The sequence below is a fragment of the Panthera pardus genome, unplaced genomic scaffold (genome assembly GCF_024362965.1).
Source record: "Panthera pardus isolate Hobbes unplaced genomic scaffold, ASM2436296v1 HiC_scaffold_10, whole genome shotgun sequence".
Lineage (NCBI taxonomy): Eukaryota > Metazoa > Chordata > Mammalia > Carnivora > Felidae > Panthera > Panthera pardus.
In genome coordinates this window covers 11868257-11895720 of record NW_026526655.1, presented here as the reverse complement: position 1 = coordinate 11895720, position 27464 = coordinate 11868257, and the positions used below count along the sequence as shown (strand labels likewise).

Genomic DNA, 27464 nt, shown 5'->3' with positions numbered 1-27464 from the left:
CTACCTACACAGTAGGCTGTTGGATCTTTGCCTGGGAATTAGGAGCGATGTTGGGGAATAACTGTTCAGAACGTGACTGTCACACCATCTCCTGCCGGACATGTTCTTTTAGAAATTAGCCACTCCACCATCAAGAGGTGGCGTCCAGCTCACCTCCTCCTCAACTGGGTGGATTTGTGACCCACTGTAATCAGTAGATGTCCGCAAAAGTGCCTCACGACTTCGGAGGCAACATGTTTCTTGTCTTGTGAGCAGAAATACTTGGCCCTGGGGTCTGTGTTAGAAGTCCATCCCTTCCGATTCTGTCATGACATGTGAGCCTTCAGAGATCGCCAGCAATCAACCTAGCCTCGATGTCGTGCAGCAGAGGCTGTCCACCCCTCTGCGTTCTCTGAACTCCTGAGTATGGGTCAAAGAAAATGCTTGCTTTATGCCACTATCTTGGGGCAGATGTGCCCTGCAGAAGCTGTAATGCCACAGCGAGTTGAATGGAAAGAAGAGGGGGAAAATAGAATGAAAAGCCATAAGGACAAAGGACAGTGCTTGGGGGATGTGGAGATTGGAGTGGAAGCAAAGGGTAGAGGCGTGGGGCAAGTCGGTGCCCAGATGCTGTGGTCCCTGAGTCACAGCGACATCACCCAGCAGTAACGGGGCTTTAAAGCAGGGTTTTCAGCTGTGGGTTCTAACCCTTTAAGAGATCCTGACATCAGCGGTGCCTGGGTGGCTCAGTTGGTTGAGCGGCTGACTTCGGCTCAAGTTACGATCTCGCAGTCTGTGGCTTCGAGCCCCGCATCGGGCTCTGTGCTGACAGCTCAGAGCCTGGAGCCTGCTTCGGATTCTGGGTCTCCCTGTCTCTCTGGCCACCCCCCATTCGTGCTCTGTCTCTCTCTGTCTTTCAAAAATGAATAAATGTTAAAAAAAAAAAAAGTGCTTAAAAAAAAGAGATCCTGACATCAATTTAGTTGGTCACAACTGGTATTCAGAAAGAAAAGAAGGAAGTGGGGGGGGGGGGCAGGGAGAAATAGAAATATTAATTTTGAATACAGTAAGGGTAAGAATTGAGAAATTTCTGTATGTATATTTTAGCTGTATGTGTATGTGACCTGGGTCAAATCTAAAATGTATGTTTATTGTGGGATACGGCACAAAAATTTTGACAGCTACTGCTTTTGGGTAGCTACTCGTTACTTAAACTGGAGTGAAATGTATATAGGAGCAGTGTCATTTATTGTCCTCAGTGGTAATAAATAGCCAGGGCATTGGTGGCATTGAGAAGAACAGGGTGTGATCACACATTTCTACTAATTTATTGTCTTTCATTAGAACGAGTATTATTCACGAGGCTTGCTAAAGTCTGTGCCGGCTCACAAGATAGCTGTCAGTATATGGAAATATGTGCTAACAGATTTAGAGTTCACCTCAACCAAAGATGCTAATAACAGCTATTCAGTCACAAACAGCATTAGTAATAAAATCCTTTGAAAATTGAAGAAAGGGTTATTTAGAGCAAAGTGGAAAATGAAGTATAAGAGGTAACACCTTTTCCCAACGGAAAGCATAAGATTCCTTTCTAAACTGTGCAAATGTGGGAGTATTTCCAGCAGCTTAGTGGGAAATAAAACAAAACCCAAATGGATATAGGGTCAGAATATACACTGGGGGTTTGTATAAATAAGCAAGTGACAAAATAAGTAATTTCGGTGATACCCAAATTAATCATGCTTGGGGGAGACAGCTCCTGCAACAAAAATGACCTGATGGTTGTACCTAAGGAGGAACTGTCCTTTCTTCAGGGTTGAGGTGGTGTTTGGGCAGATGACTGAAAGGAGAGAGGGCTGCTGTCTGGGATCCATGTTTTTCAAGGGTGGGTTAAGTTGTTTTTCAAGAAGTTATGCCAATTTCTTCTGTCGCTCTTGTCTGCAGTTGAACTGCGCTGGGTATCATCAATTTAAAACATCAACTCTTTGGGGCGCCTGGGTGGCTCAGTCAGTTGAGTGTCTGACTCTTGGTTTCGGCTCAGGTCATGATCTTACGGTCCGTGGGTTCTTGCCCAGCATCAGGCTCTGTGCTGACAGCACAGAGCCTGCTTGGGATTCTCTCTCTCTCTCTCTCTCTCTCTCTCTCTCTCTCTCTCCGCCCCTCCCTGCTTGCTTGCTCGCCCTCAAAATAAATAAATAAACCTAATTAAAAAATTTAAAAAAATAAAACATAACCTTTTTAGTAGGTATGATACGATGCTGAGTTGTTTGGTTCATGTTCGTGTTCATGTACGTATATGTATATGTGTGCATACACAAATCTGTTTGTGCATTGTCCAGGATGAGCATTTTATGAAGTTTTGGTGGTTCTGTTTATAATATATAATCCCATCTTTTGTTTGTATCTACTGGGGCTGTTTTGTTTTTCTAATAAGCTTGGATGACAAATGTTTATAGCACTGATACTCACCTTCTGTTTTATTTCATGGAAACATGGTTTCGGAGCCTGTTAAGGAGATAAGTTTGAATCAACATTCCAGGGCTGTCCTGAGCAAATTCTGTGAAGCAGGGGAGATTTTTCTTCTGCATTCCTTGGATGTCCATTTACACACTTCCTCCTTCCCCTCCTTACAGGCTCCCATAAAGGAAAGTTATATGAATCCTATAAAAGAGTTAGTTAATTTGTCTGCCTCCCAGGAGGGCTTGTAGTTGAGCAGAACTCAAGGTGAGAGCAATACTTAACCAAAGCAATGATTCCCTGGAGTCAGATTTTATGAGATGAGAATGAGAAATTTTGAGGCAGGGAACTTTCCCTGCCACTAGAATTGGAACTCCTTGAGGGAAAGGGGGTGTATAAATCATCTCTCTGGCTCTGGAGTCCAAGCCTGTGGACAGTGGGGAGACCCTGCCCTGGACCAGCCTGAGAAAGTCAACTTCGAGCTGCACAGGAGGTGCGGGGAAAACAGAAAAGACAATTTCATCTGACAACTGACTTTTCTTCAGTTATTCTTTTCTTAGAGATTTGTATGACAATTTCTTCCAGAAGTTGGTTAAATTACATAAATAATTGAACTGAAAAAAAAGCAGCAGCTAAATGGAAATGTAACCTAATTTCTCAGTTGTTAATCTTTTGATTATTGCAAATTCGTTGTAGAGGAGTTGAAAATCTCTAAACACATGGTGAAGAAAGCAAATTGCTCGTGATCTCCCGCCCGGAGAAAACTAGTCTTGGCATCCCATCACACAGTGCTACCCTCACACGCAAGTAAATTTCCCCCTTCTTTAACTTATTTGTGAGCGCAGGTCAAAAGCCTCGATTTTTAATGGCTGCATCAGGATTCCTTTTGTGGTTCCTTAAGTTTGTTTTCTCATTCACTAATTTTACATACTAATCTTGCTACCTGATCTTTCAAATGACAAGTGAGGATGCCTGTCAGCACCTTATTTGCAAGTCTTGGCTCCCAAGCCTGCATATATCCTTGGAGTCGATTCCCAGAAATATAATCAATGATCTCAGGGTTTGAATTATTTTCATGGCTTTTTATACATGTTATCAACATGCTTTCTGTAAGTTGGTCTGGTTGATAGTCCAGTGACAGCATATGAAAGTGCCCGCTTTGGGGCGCGTGGGTGACTCAGTTAAGTGTCCAACTTCAGCTCAGGGCATGATCTCACAGTTCATGGGTTCAAGCCCCCCGTTGGGCTCTGTGCTGACAGCTCAGAGCCTGGAGCTTGCTTCAGATTCTGTCTGGAACAACAGACACTCTGACTCTCTGCCCCTCCCCTGCTTGTACTCTCTCTCTCTCTCTCTCTCTCTCTCTCTCTCTCTCTCTGTCTCTCACTCTCTCAAAGCTAAATAAATAAACATTAAAAAAAACAGAAAGAAAAAAACAGAAGGCGCCCACTTCCTGGCTAGCCTGAATATTCTCTTCAATTTTTTTTTGAAATTTGATACATAACAAAAATTGTAACTTTGCTGTTATTTGCGAATTTTTAATTAGTGAAATAGGACAACTTGTCATTTCCTTTTCAGTAAGTTGTGTTTTGTTGTGTGTAATTTGTTTGTGTGCTTTACATATTTTCAAGAAGCTGTGTGATATTAAATACCACGTGGTTCTTATTAGATTATATATACTAAGAGACCTGAAGAACATAGTACAATTTTATGTTCTATAAATAATGACTAAGATAATGTTTATGGGGAATTTCTTTCTTCCTGAATATTAATGGATAAAGATATACTTTAACTGTAGCTAAGAACAAAAATAAATAATATGATGGATTATTTGGGGGGAAAGATTGAAGACAGATATTTTATTTACTTAAGTATTTTAAATAAATTTTATTTTTTAGAACGTCTTGAGATTTGCAGAAAAATTGTGAAGCTATACAAAAAGTTCCCCTATAATCCACACCCATTTTCACCTAATTTCGACATCTTAAAATTAGTATGTACATTTCTTATAATTAATGAGCCAGTATTGACAGATTATTAACTAAAGTCCATACTTTATTCGGATTTTCCTAGTTTTTTCCTATTGTCCTTTTGTTGTTGTTGTTGTTGTTGTTGTTGTTGTTGTTGTTGTTCCAGAATCTCTTCCAGGATACCACATAATATTTAGTCTTCATATCTGCTTAGTACCTGTATAGGTTAGCATGAGCTGCCATAACAAAATGCCATGGACTGTGTCACTTAAACAACAGAAATTTATTTTCCTACAGTTCTAGAGGCTAGATGTCCAAGATCAAGATGCTAGCACGGCCGGTTTCTGGTGCAGAATCTCTTCCTGGCTTACGGATGGCTGCCTTTTCACTGTGTTGTAACATGGTAGGGAGGACAAGGGAGGGACTCAAGCTTAATCTCTGGTGTCTCTTCTTCTAAGGGCACTAATGTCAGCACAAACTGACATGAACTCATCTAAACCAGTTATCTCCCAAACGCTTCATCTCCAAATATTATCACACTGAGAGTTAGGGCTTCAAACGTATGAATTTGGGTGCGGAAAAATTCAGTCCATAGCAGCTCCTCTTGGCTGTGACAGGTGTTTTTGTTTTTGGGGGGTTTTTTTGTTGTTCTTATTGTTGTTGTTTTTAAATAATCCAGCATTTATTTTACATCTGTGTCCCGCATAGATATATATAATAGGAAACACTTTAGGATTGCGATTCAGAATTTTTCTTCATTATCACAGCATCATTCATAATCCCCTTTAGTTTAGAATATACTCCATGATAGAGATTTATGTTACAGTAGTTTCCCAAATGAATCAACTCAGCCATAATTTTCATGAAGTTGATACATCACTTGAGATCAAGAGAAAAGGGCTCAGAAGTTTAACATTCTACGTGCATGTTCCTTCCAGTTGCACCTTTCAGCAAATACTTATTGAGTATCTACAACCATGCCATGAGCTACACTAGACACAAAGATAAACGAGGAAATTGGCATGCATGCATTCACGGAAAAAAACCTAAAGTAATTTATGTCGCATGCTTAGCTCACTGCTTGGCACAGAATAAGCCCTCAGGAAGCGTTAGCTACTGCAGCAATGACAGCACCAATGAAGGCCCTCCTACGTATGAAAACATTCCAAAATTGCTGTGCTTTCGCTTTATACGCTGTATTGTGCTATTTATTTCACTTTTTTTATATGTAATTTATTGTCAAATTGGTTTCCGTACAACACCCAGTGCTCATCCCAACAGGTGCCCTCCTCAATGCCCACCACCCACTTTCCTCTCTCCCCCACCACCCCCCCATCAACCCTCAGTTCGTTCTCAGTATTTAAGAGCCTCTTGTGGTTTGCCTCCTTCCCTCTCTGTGACTTTTTTTCCCCCTCTTCCCCTCTGCCCTGGTCTTCTGTTGAGTTCCTCAGGATCCACATCTGAGTGAAAACATACAGTATCTATTTTATTTTATTTTTAATGAAGAGTTATAAATTATTATTCCTAAATGTCTGTGTGTATAAGCCATTACCTTCCTTTCATTTGCCCTTGTGTGATTCAGAAACAGTGTTCAGTTAGGCACTAACGTGATTTGAGTAAGTTTTGATCAGGTGTATGACCCATATTGTTTTCCGTAATTGGACAGCCTTTCTATTTTAAAATGTATACGTCATACACAGAGGGGGATGTGAGAAATTTCCATCCCGACCAGAGCGCACCAGCATGGAAGGTGCCTGCTGTCTGTAAATTAGTCAGACCTTGTCTAGGGCCTGCTCTACCCAATTGGCTGGCTCAGAATAACAGAGAAGAGCAGTAGGTAGAAATAAGGAAGCAGCTGGTTTTCCGGTTGAACATGGAGTTGTCTGGAATAAGGCTTACTACCCAGGCTGCAACTAATTGGCCACCATGCTGTGATATAATTGTGAGTGTGTGGATGGTGGCATCTACCTAATCTGTGCTTAACTAACTAGGCTTGTTAATGATCCGTGCTGGTGACTTGGTGACAGGTTCATGGTATGTCTCAGGTAATGGGGACTGGGGGGTATTGTTAAAAGGAATTTTTTAAAAAGTGGAAAAGTTCTATATCCTGTGTTAAAAGGTGATAGGAATAAGTGCATCTTAACTAAATTGTGTAATGTGCCTTATAGCAAAAGGGTGTTTTTTATTCTGAAAAGTTTTAATTACCAAATGTAGCAATTCTTTCAACTTGATTTTCTTTTTACTAATATTTTTTTCATTAAAAAAAAAATAATGAACTCTGTGAAGCACTTTTATTTCCCTTTGGAGTATTTAGAATTCACTTTGACCTGTTTGGAGTTTTTTTCAGGAGTCACTATTGGAGATAAATGTTATACAATTAAATATTCACTCTCAACTAATAAGATGATAAATCACATCTCTGGAGAGTTCTGATGTATTTACTTAATTCTTACCCTTTCAGTATAGAAAGGAATGTTTTCAGATTGAAAGTTCTTTATATTTGCTAATTTCTTCCTTCCTCTTCTGCAGTCTTAAGTGATTTTTAGTTAAAAGTCATGGGAGTTAAATAGGCAAGAGGACTTTTCCATTTACATTCAGGTTTGGATGAAATTATGCAAGATGAAGACAGTCCGTGCTATGAATTGAAGTCATTTAGCGCATCAATTATTCTGTGATAACCAGCTGAGAACAGGCTGCAGACTCCTTCCATTTTAAAGTTGGCTTCTCATTAGCTTATATGAGAGATAAAATAATTTGATTCTAATTTATCTCTCCTTAAATGGACATTGTTCCCCTCTGAATTCAAGAAGAGAGCATTTTAATTTTGTAGTCATTTATAACACACAGGTCAAATAAATAAGTTTTATTTCTAGCAGTATATGTCTCCTCTGTTATTTATATCACCATAGTTCCTCGATTCCAAGATATACTTTTTTTTTCTACATCTTTTAAGAACCAAATAGGCCACAAACGTAATAAAGACACAATCAGAAATCAGTTGAGAAAATAGGGTTATTTTGCAAATGGTGCTTGAAGAATTTTTTAACTACTTGGAAGAAGCTAAAGTTAGAGCTTTACTTCAGTATATGTGAAAACAGATTTCTTATAGGTTTTGTTTAGCATATTTTAAAAACATGTAAAACATGTCTAAGGGTATGCGAAGGAAGTTTTTCAGTTCTTGAGTTGGGAGGAAATTTCTAAGGATAAAAGCAATGAATGTAGTAATCTCGAAGCCAAGGCAACAGTTTTTTTCCCCCAGATCCAAATATGTCATTTGTCAAAGTAGAAAGCACACAAGACAGAAATTAGGAAAAAAAGAGGATCAATTTTTTGTGGTAAGTAATACTAACTATAAGAAAAATATAGGCCGGGCGCCTGGGTGGCTCAGTCGGTTAAGTGTCCGACTTCGGCTCAGGTCATGATCTCATGGCTTGTGGGTTCGAGCCCCACATCGGGCTCTGTGCTGACACCTCAGAGCCTGGAGCCTGCTTCAGATTCTGTGTCTCCCTCTCTCTCTGCCCCTCCCCTGTTCATGCTCTCTCAATATTAAGTAAACGTTAAAAATTAAAAAAAAAAAAAAAAGGAAAAATATAGGCAAATCGAAAAAGTCCATCAATAGACAGTTGACAGAAAAAAAATCAATCGGTGGCTAATAAATGTGTAATATGAACATTCATCATTAACCAAATAAAGGGAAATTAAAAATAATAAGCTATTTTACTCATTAAATTAATGAGATTAAAAAATTATCACTATTGTCAAGGATTTGGTGAATCGGAGTATAGATAAACTTCCAGTGGGACTGCGTATTGGTATAAACTTTCTGAAAAGTAATTCGATGATCTGTATCAAGAGCTGTAAAAAGTTTATACCCTTTAATTAAGTAACTGTTTTTCTAGGAACCTGCCCAAATTATAAATAACCAGAAATACAGAAAAAGACCAACAGAAGTGTACTTGTTGTCATGAAGTACTGGAAAATTGGGAACCACTTAAGTGTCCAATAGAGTAAATGATGTAATAAATCATGATGCAATAGAATATTATATAGCCATTAAAATGGTATGTTCAGAAGTTATTTTAATGGAGTTAAATATTGGAAATATGACCATTAAATTTGAAAATCTTCAGATGAGGGTAGAAAGTAGAATGTAACATATTATATATAATGTGATTTCAATTTTTTCCCCAAAGAAGAGTCACAAAAAGGACTAGGAAAAAATCCAAAAATAGTATTAATGGTTAACTCAAGGTTATGGAGTTGTTTATCATTTTTTCCTTTATCTCTTTTTTTTTTTTCCAAATTCTCTACAGTGAACGTGCATTACTTACAGTAGAAAAAATGTGTTGGTAAAATATAAATATATAGTAGCATATTTTCACGAGTATCTTCATACTGTCATCAATCTCAACTTGCTTGTCTCCTTTAAAGGCCCAGAGGACAGGGATATCATCAGTCTGTCCTCGGTGTCTGAGACAGTGCCTGGCACATCACAGTTACTCGATAAATGTGTGTTTGTGGAGTAAAGTCAGAGTAGGGGGTGGCTGGCCCAATTAAAGATAAAAGGCAAAGTGTAAATAGCCAAGTTATTGACCCAAGTCCAGAAGTATAGAGTGAGCAGTAAAGAAAAGTCAGATTCAGAATCTTTGAGTACAGAGCTGGAAAGCAAAGTCAGGGACTCAAACAGGAAAAGGGAAAACTGAGGCTTCAGAAGACTGAAAAGGCATCTCAACACCCAGGCGAGAATGGGTGAAGCGCCCTGCCTCATCCCACACGGGACCACAGGTGCCTGCATGCGGTAGAGAGGGTTGTACACGAGGCTACAAGGGCACCTTCAGTGGCTAAAATGAACAAAGCAGGAGACTGTAGATGCTGGCGAGGATGTGGAGAAACGGGAACCCTTTTGCACTGCTGGTGGGAATGCAAACTGACGCAGCCATTCTGGAAAACAGTGTGGAGGTTCTCAAAAAATTAAAAATAGATCTACCCTATGACCCAGCAGTATCACTGCTAGGAATCTACCCGAGGGATACAGGAGTGCTGATGCATAGGGGTTACGTGTACCCCAATGTTTGTAGCAGCACTTTCAGTAATAGTCAAATTATGGAAAGAGCCTAAATGTGCCATAAACTGACAAGTGGATAAAGAAGATGTGGTTTATATATACGATGGAATACTACTTGGCGGTGAGAAAGAATGAAATGTGGCCATTTGCAGCAATGTGGATGAAACTGGAGGGTATTATGCTGAGTGAAATAAGTTAGTCAGAGAAAGACAGATACCATATGTCTTCACGCATATGTAGATCTTGAGAAGGTTAGCAGAAGGCCATGGGAGAGGGGAAGGGGGAAAAAAAGTTACAGAGAGGGAGGGAGGCAAACCATAAGAAACTCTTGAATACTGAGAACAAACTGAGGGTTGATGGCGGGGAGGGGGTGGAGGAGAGGGGAAAGTGGATGATGGGCATTGAGGAGGATACCTGTTGGGATGAACACTGACTGGGTGTTGTATGGAAACCAATTTGACAATAAATTATATTTAAAAAATGAAAAAAAAAAGATTATTGCTAAAAAAAAAGAAAAGGAGATTTCTAGGTCATGTTCTCTGATGACACAATATTAACAAAGACTTAAAAAACTAAATATGAGCCAAAGGAATATACAATCCCAATAATCATAATCAATTAGAAATATTTAAGTAACTCCCTGCTTTAAGAGGAAATTTAAAAAGAAACTTTGTAAATAGTAAGAATACCCCACATCAAACCTGCAGGCTATGGCAAAGTCTGAAGTGTTTTTTAAATAATATAGCAAGAAAGATTACAAAGTAAATAACATAAGCCCTCAATTTAAGAAGCTATGAATGGAACAAATGAAAGATTAGAGGAAGATAATAATGAAAGCAAAATTTAATAAACCAAAAAGGAATGGGGCGCCTGGGTGGCTCAGTCAGTTAAGTGACCGACTTCAGCTCAGGTCATGATCTCATGATTCATGAGTTCAAGCCCCACGTCAGGCTCAGTGCTGATAGCTCAGAACCTGGAGCCTGCTTTGGATTCTCTTTCTCCTCCTCTCTCTGCCCCTTCCCTGCTTGCACTCTGTCTCTCTCTCTCAAAAATAAATAAACATTAAAAAAAATAGGAAAAAAAACAAAAAGGAAAAATATGACAGAATTGGTCATTGAAGTGTCTTTTCTTTGAAAGAGACAAATCAAGTGGGCAAGCCTTTGGCAGGCTTAACTAAGAGAATTAGAAAGACTGCCTGAGAGCAGATACGAAAAAGGAAATGGAAGCGGTGGTGGGAGGAACCTAGATCAGCTTCTGGAAGGATGTATGTTTCAGGGGGAATATCTTTTTCCGTTTTAAGAGATTACCGTGTGTGTTTTCATTAAAGTTGTGGACTGATATTAGTAAAACCAAGTGTTCTTTCTAAAAGAAAACATGGAGATTTCATGATCCAGACAATATTTCAGAAACATTTTTTTTTTTTCAAGTCTCTGAGTTTCTCTGAGGGATTCCAACTGATGGCATGCAAACTCATCACAGTTGTATTTGGTGAAGTCTTTTGGAGAGAACGCTCATCGGTAGTGTCGCTTTATCCAGGAATTCCGATTTTGTCATTGGAGGGAAGATTTCCCAGTGGAACTGACATTGTGCAGATTTTGATGAACCAGTTAATTTTACTTTGAGGGTGATATAGATTCACTGGGTGATATATATAGATATATATATCTATAGATATATAGATATATATATCATCAAGTGATTTGAACTCTGAGCAAAGGGTCACCTTTCCCCCCTATTTCTCTCAAATGATTTTGTGAGATGTGACACACTGGTGGGTAAAAAATACCTTAGGACTTGCTAACGAAAGACAGTGTGCACAGAATCTGCTTTTCTAGCACATATTTTTATAGATGTTGAAAATGCTGTTGTCAAACAGTATTTTAAAAACTGTCAGGTGTGTGTGTGTGTTTTTCAAATGAGCTTTAAATAATTCAGTACTTACGCGGGCGGCAGAAAAATGACTTTATAAACTTGCAGTGCTCTTTTTGTACTGAATATACAAGTAGAGTCTATGAATTAAAAATGAACACTATCCGATCCATCTTTTTACTAATAACCAGTGTAGTGCAGTGTTGATGGAAATCTGCTGTTACTAATGTTTTTTGGTGTTTTGTTTTGTTTTGTTTTTTTGCATTTCGCTTTGGAGAATCCCCTTAAAGTCATTTCGCCGTAGATACTACCTCTGTACTTATGGTGAACTAGGTTTCTGCTTTATCTAACTTGTTGGTGACTCACGGTGGCCTCCTTCCCTTTTCTTCCCTCCTGCAAGCTGCTGAATGAGAAATGAGGCTAGAGTTCTAGGATGCAGAAGATAGTTCGCTTAGGAAACCCCCCCCCCTTCAAGAGTCTAATTGTGTGAAAAAGTAAGGGTCATAGATTATTATGACTCTTAGCCACATTTCTCACAGACTCATTACTCAGAACTCATTTTTCCCCTGATCTTCCTGTCCCCGGTTTGTTTGTTTTTTTAAAGGTGTGACAGAGCAAACCTCGTTTGTGTAAAAAGGCTGGATGGAATGTCCAGTCCTGAGGGCCACGCTTCCTCTTGCCTATTGAGAACCGTGGCTTTTTCTGAAGGCAGAAAAATGTTCTTCGTCATCATCGTTATGACTGTTTTGTTTTCCTCAGTCAGGTATTTCATACTAGTCACAGCGGTATTATTCATGTTCTGGAAGTTATCACATCTCTGATCTGAGCTTCTCAGGTTGTGGCAAAAGATTTAAGGTGTATTTGCAGGGAGTGGGCACTGACTGAGTCATGGCCACAGAGAACCGAGAGTCACAGTTGGGTAGTAGACAGGGGGATGGTGAATATACCTGGCTTGCAACAGGAAGTTTGAAGCTTTTTTGCATTGTAGCAGTCATTTTGAAGATTTGATGTAAGAAATGGCAAAAGTTCATTTAAAATTTATAAATTCCACCCCAGTGTCTCTGAGTACACTGCCAGTGATTGCTATCAAGCGTCTTGAGCGTGCTGATTATACACGGTTTGACACACATTGTTTGTAATGGTATTTCAAGTGCTGCCGACTGACTCATTCTGCGTATTCAGTCTGGAAAGCTTCATCAGCACCGTCGTTCCCCGTGCGGGCGGAGGCGGACGGCCTAACTGATGAGGAAGGTGTTCCGCGTGCGTTCCATGGTGTTCCAAGATCTTCACAGGACTTCGTCTTTAATGATGGCTCAAGGTCCCCGTTCAATCTGGATTTCGTAGATTTTTGCCTATTAATTTCAATAGAATTTCTTACGGTCCAGCTCAGAATCCATGGTGGAAAGAAGATTGGATGGGGGAATGGGCAGCGAAAGAGCTTAGAAAACAGTAAACGAGATTGAAATCACCTGGTGCAATAAAGCTTTTAGTAGATTTGAAGAAGGCACGCACTGGTTTTTTGAAAGAAAAAAAAAAACTTGTTGAGGATTGTAAGTTAGAAATCAGAGTAGATTATTTGATTTTTTCGCAAGTGCTTTGTGGCTCAGAAGTGACCCATGGTATTGTTAGACTTGTGTCACATGAACAATGACATGGTTCCTACTCATGCTTCTGTCGGAGTCTCAGGCTCCTCACTGCAGGTTATACTTCCTAGTCAAACTTCCTCAGATGTGCCGAGTCTGAGGCAAAGACAAGCAGAAAGTGTGTCCATCAGGGAGGTGGGGATCCTTGGGATGGATACATTCCTGAGTCTTCCTTTCAATACACATTTATTGAGTGCCGCTCACGCTTTCTCCTCGCTCTGTGTAAGCTTGGCCCTTGGTTTTACTTCTCTCTGAATCTCAAGTCCTCATCTGTAAAATGGGACCAATAATAGTACCCGTCTTATGGGCTGTCTGGGAAAACGAGAGATACCACAGGGAAAGTCCTGAAATCAGCATCCGGCTCCCTGGGAGAGCTGCCACCACGTCAGGGCCCCTGAGTCAGGGCTCCTGAGAATCACTGAAGCTAGTCAGAGCTTCCCAGAGTCTTCCAGTGCCGCCCGAGTCCTGCAACCCCCTGGAAGTCTGTGCTAACACTTACTGAGTAAAGTCTCCGTGAACTTCACAGAGCTCTTTCGTAGAGGTGGTAAATAGTGTTCCTCAGTTAAAAAAATGAGATGTTTGAATTTTTTCCTCACCTCTTGCTTCACACCTACAATAGGGCAGGCATTATATGGAATACTCTTATATGTATTTTTTCTCTTTTAAGTCTTGCAAGATTACTTTTATTATCTTCCACACATGAGGAATGGACCTGTATCTGATACCAGGGCGGAGGTTCTGAGAATTGATTTGGTGACTCGACCATCTGGGTTAATAATTCTTCAGTGTACGTGACACGTTTTTGACTCTTTCGTTAGAATCATCAAGTCCCCTATCCCACCTGGAGCCTTAGCTTATGCCGGAACTGAAAGAGCGTCTGGCAGAACTCCCCTTCAGACTTTGAGATCTGCTGGTTCTACCTCGCTTCTGTCATCCTCGGACACTTTTGTTGTTGAGATTCTTCCGGTTACATTTTAAAGAAGCCCAGCTGAAACTAACTTGATCAAAGAAAAGGACCTCTGTTGGCTTACATGATTAGAATTTCCGGTGGTGCAGGCCAGGGCTTCAGAGGCATCAGATGTGGTAGGATTTGGAGGTGTGGACAAGGTGTGTTAGGATTTTGTCTCCATCTCCTGGCTCTATTTCTTTTCCTGTGTTGGCTTCTGTGTTAGTTATTTATTGCTATGTAATAAACCGTATCAAGTGTGGTGGCTTAAAAGAGCACGTATCTGTTATTTCATGGTGTTTGTGCAGCAGGAGGCTGGGCATGGCTTATCTGGGTCTCTGGCTTCAGGATTTCTCACAAGACTGCAGCAAAGGTGTCAGCCAGCACTAAGATCTCATCTGAAGGCTTGACATGGAAGGATCTGCTTCCAAGCCGTGTGGTTCATCAAAGAGCACAGTTCCTTGTGGGTTGTTGGACCAAGGGCTTTGCTGTCGCCTGTCAGCCAGGGGCATCCTCAGTCCCTCGCCACTGGATTCTCTCCACGGGTTAGCTCACAGTATGGCAGCTTCCTTCATCAAAGGGCGCAAAAAAGAGTCTTCTGCTTGTAAGGCAGAAGTTACGATCTTATGTAACGCAATCGTGGAAGTGGCACGCTCTATTCTGTTTGGAAGGAAGTCGCAGGTCCCACCCATGCGCAGGAAGAAAGGATTGTAAAAGGGGTGAAGACCAGCAATCAGGTATCATCAGGGCCCATCTTGGAATCTGTCCACCACACCTTCATTCTCCACATGCAGAAGCTCACCTACCTGGTGGCAGAGTTGACCAAAAGCTCCGACCTTCCATCGTCCTAGGGCTAGTGGCGATTCTAGAGAAAATAGAGCCACTTATCGCCTCAGATTCCATATATACACCTGGAACCCCCCAATTGGGATTCTTGGTTGAAAACATGAATCAACTCTGGCAAGCTTAACCACAAAAGGACTGATCAGAAGGCTGTCCGATATCTTGTAGAATTGTTGAGAATACTGAAGCACTGTGCTGGAAACACCTGAGAGAACTGGATGGAACTGGAACATTGCTTCCCTGGACTCTCATCATAAGATTCTCAAGATGAGATCTGTCTCACTGGCCAAGTATAGGTCCTATGCCTGTGTACAGCTGCAAGGAAGGGAGATGAGGGAATATCTCCCCACCTTGGGCCTCCGTTGGAGGTGGGACCATTTCTTTGACACTGACAGTGCCCTGAGATGAGCTCTTGTGGGTCTCGTGGTTTCCACAGATGCTCAGCCTAGCAGGTTGCTTTGCTTAAACAGATTCTCCTCTAATAGGCATTTTCAGAACTGTGTTGCCCGTGGTTCTGTGCTCATGTTTAGCATAAACTCTGCCTTCCAGGCATACCAACAAAGCTGCTACAGAAGCAGTCTGTGATATCAATGGCACACCCAGGTCTCTGAGTCATGTAGTAGGTGGGGCATTCATTAGTCAGAATTTCGATTTAGACCAGATTTAACCACAAGTGGAATTTAGTTTTTCTGAAATTAGAGGCTAACACTGTGATCCAGTTTTGTTTCCCAGTCTTTGTGTTGGATCTAGGGATTCGGGGATCACCTTAACTCTTTCCTGTTGGTTACCTTCGGCCATGTGTATATCACTTTCTTGGATATGTGGGCACACTAGCTGAATTACCAGGTTTTTATAAGTTCAAAGAACTTGTAAATCTTTTGAAGTGAGCTCACATGTTTCCTTGCATGAATTTTCGAAGTTATACTTACTCTCTTGCAGCATTATAGTAGAATATATTAAGGCCCACTTACCAAGAAGGGAAACAGATGTCACTTCTATGGGGTAATGTGTAGGGTAAAGAGGCTTGCCTAGACTCAAAATGTTTTTCTTATTGGCCTACGATGTAGGTGTAATCTCACCATTAGAATTTGAACTCTGGCTTGAGATCAGTGGACCTCAACACATTAAAATCACCTAGGGAATTAACAAAACCAAAAAAAAAGAAAAACCGAACAAAATGATGTCAGCATCCCACTCTAAGGAAATTTTGAAGAATTTCTGGGGGTGGAGTCCACGGAGCTGTAACTTTTTTTTTTTAAGTTTATTTATTGATTTATTTTGAGAGAGAGAGACAGAAAATTCCAAGCAGGCTCCATACTGTCAGCATGAATCCCAGTACGGGGCTTGAACCCATGAAGATCATGACCTGTGCCAGAATCGAGAGTCGGATGCTCAGCTGACTGAGCCTCCCAAGCACCCCACCCTGCCACCCTTTTTCCTTGTGTATCCCTGTGATGACTCCTATTAATCGGGGTCACTGATGCTGGTCTCTTCCTACAACCTCAGAGAGCTGCCCCCCTACCATGGGATTTCTAGGAATCACACTGCTTCTGAAAACCCCTCCATAAGGCTGAGCTCACAGGAACATCCATTTGCTTCATAACAGTAGCACATGTTACAATCAGGCTATAAACAATCCAACTTCTCTTTCATTTTATATTTACTTGTGGAGGTGATGTGCAAATAATCATTCATGTGGTATCCAGAAATATTTCTGTCTATAGTAATAGCAGATGGCAAAGCATTTTTCACGTGCCAAGTTGCATTTATTCTGCCACAGTGCAATGTGGAAGTGATCATGGCCTCTTTCAAATATTCTTACTCCCCATGTGCATTTCAGTCGTGGTGGGAAGTTTGCTTGCGTATCAGTTCAATATGTTGTAGATTTACTTGGAATCCTTGGAATTTGTGCATAGTATAGTCACATGGGAAGTACTTTGAAAAGAAAGATTTTTGAGGCCTAATGATTAAAGGTTATCAATTCCACAAACATTTAATAAGCATTTGCTGTGTACTAAGCCAGTGGTTTTCCACTGGGATAGGTGGCTTCGGTCCCCAGGAAGGACTTTGGAAATTGGCAGGGTTGTTTTTTGTTATTATAATGATTAGCGGTGCTGCTGGCATTGGGTATGCAGGGGCCAGAGGTACTAATCGCCCTGCACCATGCAGGACAGTGCCCTCCAACCAGAATGATCCTGCATAACTCTCCCATCCCCAAATCTGTTGGAAGGACATTTATGTAGGTGAATAAGCTGTTTATGATTATCCGAGCCTAAAACCTAGTTGTGCTTTTCATATAAACACAAAGTTGTGTGTGTGTGTGTGTGTGTGTGTGTGTTTGCTTTTTTTTTTTTTTTGGCATGGATTTAATATACAATGACTTTTCCAGGAAAATTGTAAATGTAACTTAAGGGAAGATTGTACTTTGCTTTTTTTGGAGTCAAAAGTTATTTATCGTCACATAAAATCATGTCACCGATGGAACCCTGCACGTGGTGTTTGAGTCACAAAAAGCCCATCTGTATCTGCCTGCATATACTATTTTCACCTTCATGCAGATTCCATACGTAGGGGCAAGCAAAGGACCATTTTATGTGTCTTCTGGTAGTATCCTATGCAAATAATTCCTATGATTTTGTTGCATTGCTTGTTAAAAATCTTTATTTTACAGCCAGAGCATTATAACATTGAGTTGAAATTGTGTGTGTGTATGTGTCTGTGTCTTAAGAAGTATGTGTGTAATTGTGATTGTTTATAAATTTTATTTCAAGAAGATGGAGCCTTGCAGACTGTTTGAGTTTAAGGGGGCATCGGGTATAATAGGGTTGAGAGCCACTAGATTAAGCAGCAGGGTGATGGCAGAGAAATCAGCAGACGAGGAAAGATCTGGGTGCCAGGAAAATACAGAGGAGCCGCAGACCCTACCCTGTCCTGCAGGAACGTGCTGGCCAGGAGCGTTTTGCTAGGGCTTAGCCGGGTGAAGGCAATATTGCATACAAAGTTGGGAAGGGTGAAAGCGAGGCTTTTGCAAATGGCTCGAGCTTGGGTGTGGTCGAGCTGCGGGCTGGCAGTGGAGAGCGAAGGCTGAGAGGCAGCTGGAGCCACGTGAAGGATGTAACAAGGCTAGCTTGTGTTTTATTCTAGAAACACTGGGGAGCTACCAAGAGGCTTAAGGATTGGGGCGAGGCTGGCTTGTTAGAGAGAGTGCTTGCACAATGGTGAGCCAGGCTGGAGCAGAGCAAGGGGGACGGAGCCAGGGAGAGGCCTGAACTAAGACAGTGCCAGTGGGGAGAGCCAGTGCAGGTGGGTGCACGTTGGTCCCAAAGGTGTCACAGCCAGGATTCAGCCCCAGGTGATAGAACTCCAGTTTCCCCTGTTCTCAAGCACTTTCTTAGATGATCCCAGGGGCCAGGGTGCATGTGGGATGGTGCAGAGAAGAGGGAGAGAGTTTGGGCAAATGGAAGCTACTCAATAGTGAATTTGGAAAATCAGGGAAAGGAAGCTGTAGGATACGTCTGGTCCTGTGAGGTGTCTGGCGAGCAAAGGAGCACAGGCCTCACTTCTAGAATCGCATGGACGGACTCTGTAACGTCTGTGCCCCAATTAAGTGTGTGGGGTGAAGGGGAATCGTTGTTTGCTTATGTCGCGTGCAAAATAAAACCGACCTGTTGCTTTCAGTTAATTTGGCACACCTTTCATTTCGTTTTGAAAATCTGAGTAACAACGACAGATTCTAAAGAAACTTCGTAATACCGCAAAGCTACAGATTTTCATCTGGAGTGCTATCTGAAAACATTTGCCTGTGCCACATGGGAGAGAACATTCTTGACGATTTACCCTCACAACAACAAAAACATTTAGATTTATCCACCACACTGGTGAGAGAAATGCCGTTCTTTAAATGAGGGCCTCGCCAAATTCTGTTCCCTTTGTATTTGAAAAAAAAAATGCAATTACTAAAACACTATTATAAGAAGTTTGGAAAATAGAAAGGAAGATGTTACTCCCTGCTCCTCCCCCCCCCCATTATCTGTTGCTGTTTTAATGTACAGTACCTTCTTTAAATCTTATTTTTAGATACATATATGTATATTTGTGTGTCTATAATGTGTCTTATGTTATATACATAAAGATATATTGTCCTAGTATATACAAATATTCTAGAAGTCAAGTAACATGAAATATCCTGGAGCAGTATTTTGAATTATTCTTACACTCAGTTTCCAACTTGGTTCCCAGCTTCCTACTGAATACTGTACTACTTGCCTCTATTTAGTTGTCTTGCAGGCGTCTGTCCCGAAACACATCAATACTGAGCTTTGAACTCTATCCACCCTGCCCTCTCCTCTTCCCAGTTTCCCATATCCCAGTAAAGGGTTCTGCTGTCCATCCTTTTTTTTTTTTTTAATTTTTTTAAATGTTTGTTTAGTATTAAGAGAGAGTGCAAGCGAGGGAGAGGCAGAGAGCGAGAGGGAGACACAGAATCTGAAGCTCCAGGCTCTGAGCTGTCAGCACAGAGCCTGACGTGGGGCTCGAACCCATGAACCGCGAGATCGTGACCTGAGCCACAGTCAGACGCTTAACCGACTGAGCCACCCAGGTGCCCCAAGGCTTTCACTGTCCGTCTTGTTGCACAAGGCAGCAGCCTAGATTTCTCCCCTTCCTGCACCCCCTACATGGAGTCCACTGCAAGTTCTTTCATCTCTGCTGCCAGAATAGATGCCACTCACTTCTCCCCACCTTTGCTGCTACCACCCTCTTCCAAGCTGCCCTCATTCTTCATCTGAGCTACATGAGCCTCCTTACTAGTCTCCTACGCTGGCTCTTGCCTCTGTAGATTCTGCTCTCCCACTGGACAGAATAGATCATTGTGAAAAATTCTCCCATTTAAAATTCTCCTGTGGAGTACTGATGCATAGGGGCACTTGTACCCCAATGTTTATAGCAGCACTCTCAACAATAGCCAAATTGTGGAAAGAGCCTAAATGTCCATCAACTGATGAATGGATAAAGAAATTGTGGTTTATATACACAATGGAATACTACATGGCAATGAGAAAGAATGAAATATGGCCTTTTGTAGCAACGTGGATGGAACTGGAGAGTGTGATGCTAAGTGAAATAAACCATACAGAGAAAGACAGATACCATATGGTTTCACTCTTATGTGGATCTTGAGAAACTTAACAGAAACCCATGGGGGAGGGGAAGGAAAAAAAAAAAAAAAAGAGGTTAGAGTGCGAGAGAGCCAAAGCGTAAGAGACTCTTAAAAACTGAGAACAAACTGAGGGTTGACGAGGGGTGGGAAGGAGGGGAGGGTGGGTGATGGGTATTGAGGAGGGCACCTTTTGGGATGAGCACTGGGTGTTGTATGGAAACCAATTTGACAATAAATTTCATATATTGAAAAAAAAAATTCTCCTGTGGCCTCCCGGTGTACTCAGGAAACAACCTAAATTCCTCCCCTTGGCACATATGGCTTATAAGATCTGGCGTTTGCGCCCCTTTCCAAATTCATCTCATGCTGTAGGATGTCCTCATGCTCACTCGCTAACTCACTATGTTCCAGCCATAAAACACACCAGGTTCTTCCCAGCCTCACAGCCCCTACTTGTGTGCTTTTCCCTGTGTGAAGCTTCCTTCCTCCCCTTGGGGCATACAAGCTCCAAATGCTATGGATGTCACTTTAAATGTCACTTAAGGAGCCATCCCAGACTACTCTAGGGAAAGTAGAGTTGCTTCCTTACATTGAAACAGTTCGCAGTTAGAGAGTGTGTGTGCCCCCACCAGATTGTAAGCTCCGCGAGGCCGTGACCGTGTTTGTCTTATTTATGCAATAGTCAGTACATATTTGATGAATGAATGAATGCTACCCTCTTGAATCAGCTCATGAAGTTATCTTGCTTCCAGGCTGAGGGCCATGGGACCAAGAACCAATGGCTGGGCATCATCTATTATCTTGGAAGCCCTTTTGTAAGAGAGACTTTTCATCCCTTTTCAAAAAGCACTCTTGTTTCTGTCTAGATCATGTTTGTCTAGGACTCAAGTAAATGTCAGTGGTCAGCTCCCAGCCCCAGGCCCGAGGTTGGTGCCATGTTTAATAAACGCACATGGATATTAGAGTGGTTACGTGGCCAATATTTCAGTGCCTCCCTTGGGAGGGAATATAATATTGGAAGAGGACTGGTTCTTACTTCTGCAGCCAACAGTGGCAGGAAGGAGGTGCCGGGGAATGTGGTGAAGAGAAAGAACGTATAGACCAAGTCTCTCCCAAATTGCCATTGCCAAAGACACGTACTGGAGTAGTGGTTGAAGAAAGCATCCAGGACAGAAACCAAACAGTTTAAGAACAGTTTATCTTGGGAAGAAGCAGTCCTACCAAGGTCTTCCCTAGTGGCATGAATGTTCAAAAACCTGAAAACCTCTTGCCACACCTTGCTGCTGTTAGGTCAGTTTATTAGGATCGTTCATTAAGAGCCCCAAACAATTAAGAACTTCTGTTAAATGCAGTTCCAGCCTGGTACAGACTGCTTTTACAGGAGGAAATTCTGGAACACGTGCTACAGCAGCCCCCTTCTAGCTGACCGCCTCTTACCTTACCGTGTCCTCTTGCCTTGTCTAACACTGTGTCTCCATCAAGCTACGTCCTTAATGAGGTCGTTTGCTCTGCACACACCGGGAGATTATGTCTTAGAGTAATACATTTTCTGCTTTCTGAGCTATGCCTGAGATGGCAGCTTCTTCAGCTGTGGAAAGAATTTGCCACTTAGCAGAGGAGGACCTTTATAGCTTGTCACAGCTTTCAATCATAGCTTAGGCTTTTGATTCCTTAACAGTGGCACATGGGAGCATGAACATTTTGCATAACCACTTAGCTCAACCTTCTAAGTCACCTCTCAAAGGAGTGAGAAGCAGTTTATGCCGGCATGATTGGAAAGAACCCTCTGTACTGTTGTTAATAATATCTGCATATAGTTTGCATAACTGAAATCCACAATCATCTTCTTCCCAGCCTTATGGAAATACATTTGACATATAACACACAGGAATATCTTCATCTTAGTTTTGGTCCACAATTACCGTCACTATCCCTTATAAGTAATGTGCACCAACGGCGATTTGATTTTTTAACCTTTCAATATTTTTTGTGTTTTTTTAGTTTTTTTTTTTTCCCCACAAACACAAGTTGAGCCCCAATTCTGTGTCAGCGCTGCATCTCTGGAGGTCTATAGGACAAACAGTAATGGCTAATGATTTTTCAGGGTTGTACAAAACGATAATGATTTTTCAGGGTTGTACAACTGGAGTGATTGTGGTATTAATGGCAGTGTATCCAAAATAAAGAGAAAATCTGAAAAGACAGGTGAAGGACAGTCCGACTTAGATTTTTTAGCAGCAGTGGTTGATGCTGTACCTCTGGACAGATGGGAGGCTGAAATGAAAGATCTTTTTGGACATACAGAGAGTAGCAGAATTTCTTACTCTCAGGCTTCAGCTGGAAGAATGACTAAGAGTCGGATTTGGGCAGGGAGGAAATTGAATCTAGGAGTAGGTTACACCACGACAGAGCAGCAGCACAGCCAAGAGACGGGGCGTGTTAATAAACCTAAGTAATCCAAACAAAAGGCTGCCCCTGTCTTAGGATTTGAGTACAAACGAAATGTTTAGACTTGGGGCTAGTGTTTGAAATTCTCCCATTTGTGATGAATTATTTTCACTTCAGGCAAGGGTCTTTAACCGGAGGTCCGTGGATGGAATTCAAACCATCCGTGAACTTCTTAAAATTATAGGTGACATTTTGTGTATGTGTAATTTTCCTGCAGACAGGATTTGTGGCTTTCATCAGACGTTGAAAGGGGCTTAGAACCTGAACAAGCTTAAGAACTACTGGATTAAGATATAGGCCCCAACTGGAATGAAATTACATGGGTGCTTTCCGCGAAGTTGAGACGTGATGATCTGAATTTGAATATTGGATCTTTGCGAAACGCCTGAGACCCCAGACAAATGATATTTCTTCTCATCATAGTCTGTTTGCGTGGTGCACGACCCGTGTGACTGGACATGGCAGCAATGCGCCTGGCCCCTGTGACTGTACCTTGCCATCAGTCGGTGTTTGATTATAGCTGTTATGCTTTCTAAAGGGAGTCACTACTGAGCTATCAGAAGAAATAAAGCTTCTCAGTGACCAATTCTGGGATATAATAATAGGTTTGGTGTTGCTGTTTTGTTAATCGAGAGGGTGTTTTGTGTAATACATTGTCTAAGTATGCAGGATGGGGAGGGCGTTGTGTTTAATCATTTTCTCTCTGGATGAGATGTGATATTAAAACAATTGTTAATTGGTGACCGTGCCTAACTTGTGTTTTCAGAATGCAATTGTAACGTATATCAGAAATGGGCACTTTTTATGCAGTTTTAATTCCACTGCTCCATTCCTCCAGAAATTTGTTGAGTGCTAGTGTCAGACTGTTTACTGCGCTGGTAACATCACGGGTATTGAACATCATGGGTTGAAGAGGGTGGTCCTATCCCAGAGAATTACTTTGAATTGGGATGGAAGGTGGCAGGCCATCACCAAATCCTCAGTCCCAGCCTAAGACCTAATCAGGCCCAGAAGAAGCCATGTTCCTAGGAGCCTGCCACGTGGGGCATCAGCCTGTGGGGGTGACTAAGAATGGAGTAGAGCACATACTTCGTGGACAGATGCTATGAAACCATGGGCTTCCTCGGACAACGCAGGCATCAAAACGTCTGTTTCATGTATATAGTTATGATCATAACGCGGTCTGCTTCTGAAGCTGTTAACTGGCTTCCGCCAAAGCCCAGGGCCTCCTTGTGGCCCCGCAGCACCTCCAGGGGCAGGGGCAAAGTGCCCAGGTGCTAGGACTGGGCGCCCTGCCTGCTGGGAAGGAGACACGTCTCCAGCCCCATTTCCTGTCCACGGGTCCATTTCCTCTCTCAGGACACGGGTGTCCCTTCGAGGGAGGGGGAGGCGGTCTGTCAGATGGTTACCGACGGCATGGAGAAGGGTAACTGCCTCTCAAAATGAGCCTAGGTTTCCTTTCCTGTGTGGCATGTCCCTTTTTGTGTGTGTTATGTTGCAAAATCCTCAGTTTTGATTGAGATGATCATCATCTCTTATTTTAAGAGATGAACACCCGTATAGAGCTTAAATGGTAAGGACAGCCAGGGTTTTGAGATGGGACTTGTGTGAAAATGCGGAATGTCGGATGATGGTGCAATATGGTCTCTGGTCTGCCAGCTTTCCGTCCCCAGTTATTCGCAATTACATGAGGACAATTAGATTATAATTCAAACTTCTGCAAACTCATTTAGAGAGATAAGAAATTCATTTCACTGCATTGTACTCTAAATTGTAAATGAGGTTCAGGATTGATTGTTTAATAGGTTGGAGTTCTAAATTGAAATTTTCTCCCGTGTTATTTTGTATCTATATGATTCACCGTGAAGATTGGGTTAAAAAGTTAAAAAATGTCGATGCAATTTTCTTCTCTGTGAAATCGAGGTTACTATTTTTAAAAAATTGTTTCTGGCCTCTCCTTTGTATCCCTCAAACTACCACTTTCTCTGCCATTCCTAGAACTATTTGAAGGGTTTTATGTAGCCTAAAAATAGAACAAAATAAGCACAATTTTATTTTTTTTGGAAAAGCTCAGGAAAAGCATAGCTCATGCTCTTCTTCCCCTAAAAATGGAACCCGAGCGTCTGATCCTATGTTTTTATTATCAGGTTGCACATATTGTAGGTAAATCTATCTGATGAAGATAATAGCTCTCTTGAAGGGATGGTTGTGGGGGTGGGGGGGGCAAGCGTGTATGTGCATGCATGCAGACACACACGCATTGTGACAGTGCGTGTGCACGTGGCAGGAGCTTTTTCGGGCAACGATGGGAGTGAATTAGCTCCTGGAACAAACATCAGTGCCATCCTGCCTGTAGACGGCTTCCTCTGGTCTTTTCTCCGAAGCCTTCCATGGTCTCTTCTTTTCCTGGGACCTAACAAGTCTTCTCGCTAGCTCTAAGACGGTGAAAATGACTTGTGGCTGTTTTGTCTGTGATTTTCCAGGGCCTTTGCCCTCTTGGTTGCTGCTGAGGTAGGCAACGTGTGTTGGCTTTGAGTCTAGGTCTGCTGTAGGGGAGTAAACGTCAGCCCCTCAGCTCCATCACCGCCGTGGCTCAGGGGGTGCACTCTGAGTTGAAGATATAATGGGTTTAACTTGCCTCCTGGTGTCCTGGGACACTTGAATCGTTCATTCAACCCACATCCCAGTGTCTTCCAGTGCCAGGCATGGCCCTAGGAGTGTGTCATACATATGTGGAAACGACAGAAATCACTGTGCTCTTGGAGTTTACATCTGGCTCCTGAGTAACTTTCTGGAATGAAGGTCACTTCCCTAAGCTGTGGAAATATTCATACACTTGACCGTTTGTTTGTTTTTGGTTTCTAATGTAGCATAAAAGATGAATAAGAAGACATCATTGGTGCCCTCAGAGAATTTGTGAGAGAGCGAGAGAGAGAGACAGAGACAGAGAGAGAGACAGCCGGGCCAATGTGTAGTTAACACTTCCCTCCCCAGTAGGCCGAGTCCATGCTATAGTAAAGGCAGAAGCAGCATTGCTGAGGGAAGACAGTGGAAGGAAGGAGGGACACGATTTTTACGAAAGGGGTGCCTGCCATTCAGCTCAACCTGTGGTCACCTTTGAGCACGTGGGGGTCTGGTGGTGGGTGCAGTGATGGACTTAGTGGGCCATGAGAGTGGGGACAAGGGATGAGCGAGGCTGAGTGCTGGGATGCCTTGGCTGTGGGCTGGGGTGCTCTGGAAGCAGACGAGTCAGTGAGCTTCACTGGATGGCTGTGACATGGCTAACCCACCATTCTAGAACAGCTGATGGCAGAGTGTGGGATGCACTGAGAGCAAGAGCAGGGGTGGGGGTGTGGGGAGGGAGGGAGACAGCTAGGTGACCTTTGTTTATTCTTTTACTCATTCAACAAAGACTTAGCTGCGGCTTGCTGTGTCACTTAATAGTGATTGCCAGTCTTAGATGGTACTTTAAGAAGAATGGAACCAGGGGCGCCTGGGTGGCTCAGTCAGTTGGGCGTCCAACTTCGGCTCAGGTCGTGATCTCCCGGTTTGTGGGTTCAAGCCCCACATCGGGCTCTGTGCTGACAGCTCAGCGCCTGGAGCCTGCTTCGGATTCTGTGTCTCCCTCTCTCTCTGCCCCTCCCCTGCTCATGCTCTGTCTCTCTCTGTCTCAAAAATAAATAAAACATTTTTTAAAAATTAAGAAAAAAAAAGAATGGAACCAATTTAATGCCCTATCTCATCTTTCAAGCTCGACGTTTACATTTTTGTCTCTTTGCTAAGGGCCTGAAAGGTACACATGAAGACAACTTTAGGGGAAGGGGTGTGGACATCTCCGTTTCCTCTGCCGGGTTGCTCCTGCTCTTTGCCTCACTCGTCGGTGGTGTATGAAAATCCGCAATCGGCTGTGCTACACGGGGAGATATGGGGCCTCACAATGCCTGAATAATTTGAGATGTAATTCAGAGAAAACGGATTTCATTTATGTTTTGGGATAAGAGCCACAGAGAAAAACTGGAAGAAACAGATGGGTTTGTCTTGACAAAATGCTTCCACTGCTGTGAAGGAGCCAGCCCCCTTCTCTTGGTCAAGGAGGGGAAACTGCATCTTAAACATGTGGTGGTTATTATTCATTGTACTTTTTTTTAAGGTAGGAAGCGTTCTTTGGACAGAGTTAAATGCTGCTCAGCGTAAAGGACGTGAGGGGGGGGCAAAGCCTGCAGACTGTGACTAATTGACATGCACCGGCCTAATGAGAAGACAGAATGTGTCTAATCAGTGGCAGAGCAAATACTCACAAAGGGTCTCCTTCTCTCCCAGGGCTTCTTTCGCTGGGCATCTGGCCGGGATTCTCGTCGGACTAATGTACACTGTTGGGCCTCTGAAGAAAATCATGGAAATGTGTGCAGGTACAGAACAAAACACCCTTGGCCTGACAACAGGTTGGAAGTTCATCTTAATTTTAATGGAAACAGAAGCCACCCCAAGTTTCCCTGTGGTTCAGCTTAGGAATTACCGAATAGGCTCTTTTTAATTTTTTTTTTTTTAACGTTTATTTATTTTTGAGACAGAGACAGAGCATGAACGGGGGAGGGTCAGAGAGAGAGGGAGACACAGAATCCGAAGCAGGCCCCGGGCTCTGAGCCGTCAGCACAGAGCCCGACGCGGGGCTCAAACTCACAGACTGTAAGATCATGACCCGAGCTGAAGTCGGATGCTCAACCGACTGAGCCACCCAGGCGCCCCCCGAATAGGCTCTTTTTAAAACCAAGAGGCCAAACACCGGCTGCACATGTGCCCCACACTGCTCCAGAGGAGTCTGCAAACCCAAATTGTGAACCAGAAGCTTTCTTAGGGAACAAATTGTGGTATTTTTACCTGCAGCATTGAGGGAACTCACAGAAAACCGCGATTTTCTTGAAAATGCAGAGAACTAAAATAGATTTTTTTAATTTAAAAAATGTTTTAACGTTTTTTATTTATTCTTGAGAGAGAGAGACAGAACACAAGCAGGGGAGGTGAGAGAGAGGGAGACACAGAACCTGAAAGCAGGCTCCAGGCTCTGAGCTGTCAGCACAGAGTCCGATGC

The 27464-nt window shown here is 42.4% G+C and overlaps 1 protein-coding gene across 9 annotated transcripts in view; it reads left to right on the top strand.

Moving 5' to 3' along the window:
* Positions 1–27464, top strand: part of RHBDD1 (rhomboid domain containing 1) — a 133912-nt gene that overhangs the window by 40529 nt on the left and 65919 nt on the right. For all 9 annotated transcript variants that reach the window (XR_002078964.2, XM_019445745.2, XM_019445747.2 and 6 more), the window contains one exon: positions 26696–26784. Coding sequence is in view for 8 of the 9 variants with exons in the window: in XM_019445745.2 (XP_019301290.1) it covers positions 26696–26784 (89 nt within the window). In the remaining variant the exon portion in view is untranslated. The remainder of the gene's footprint in view (positions 1–26695; positions 26785–27464) is intronic.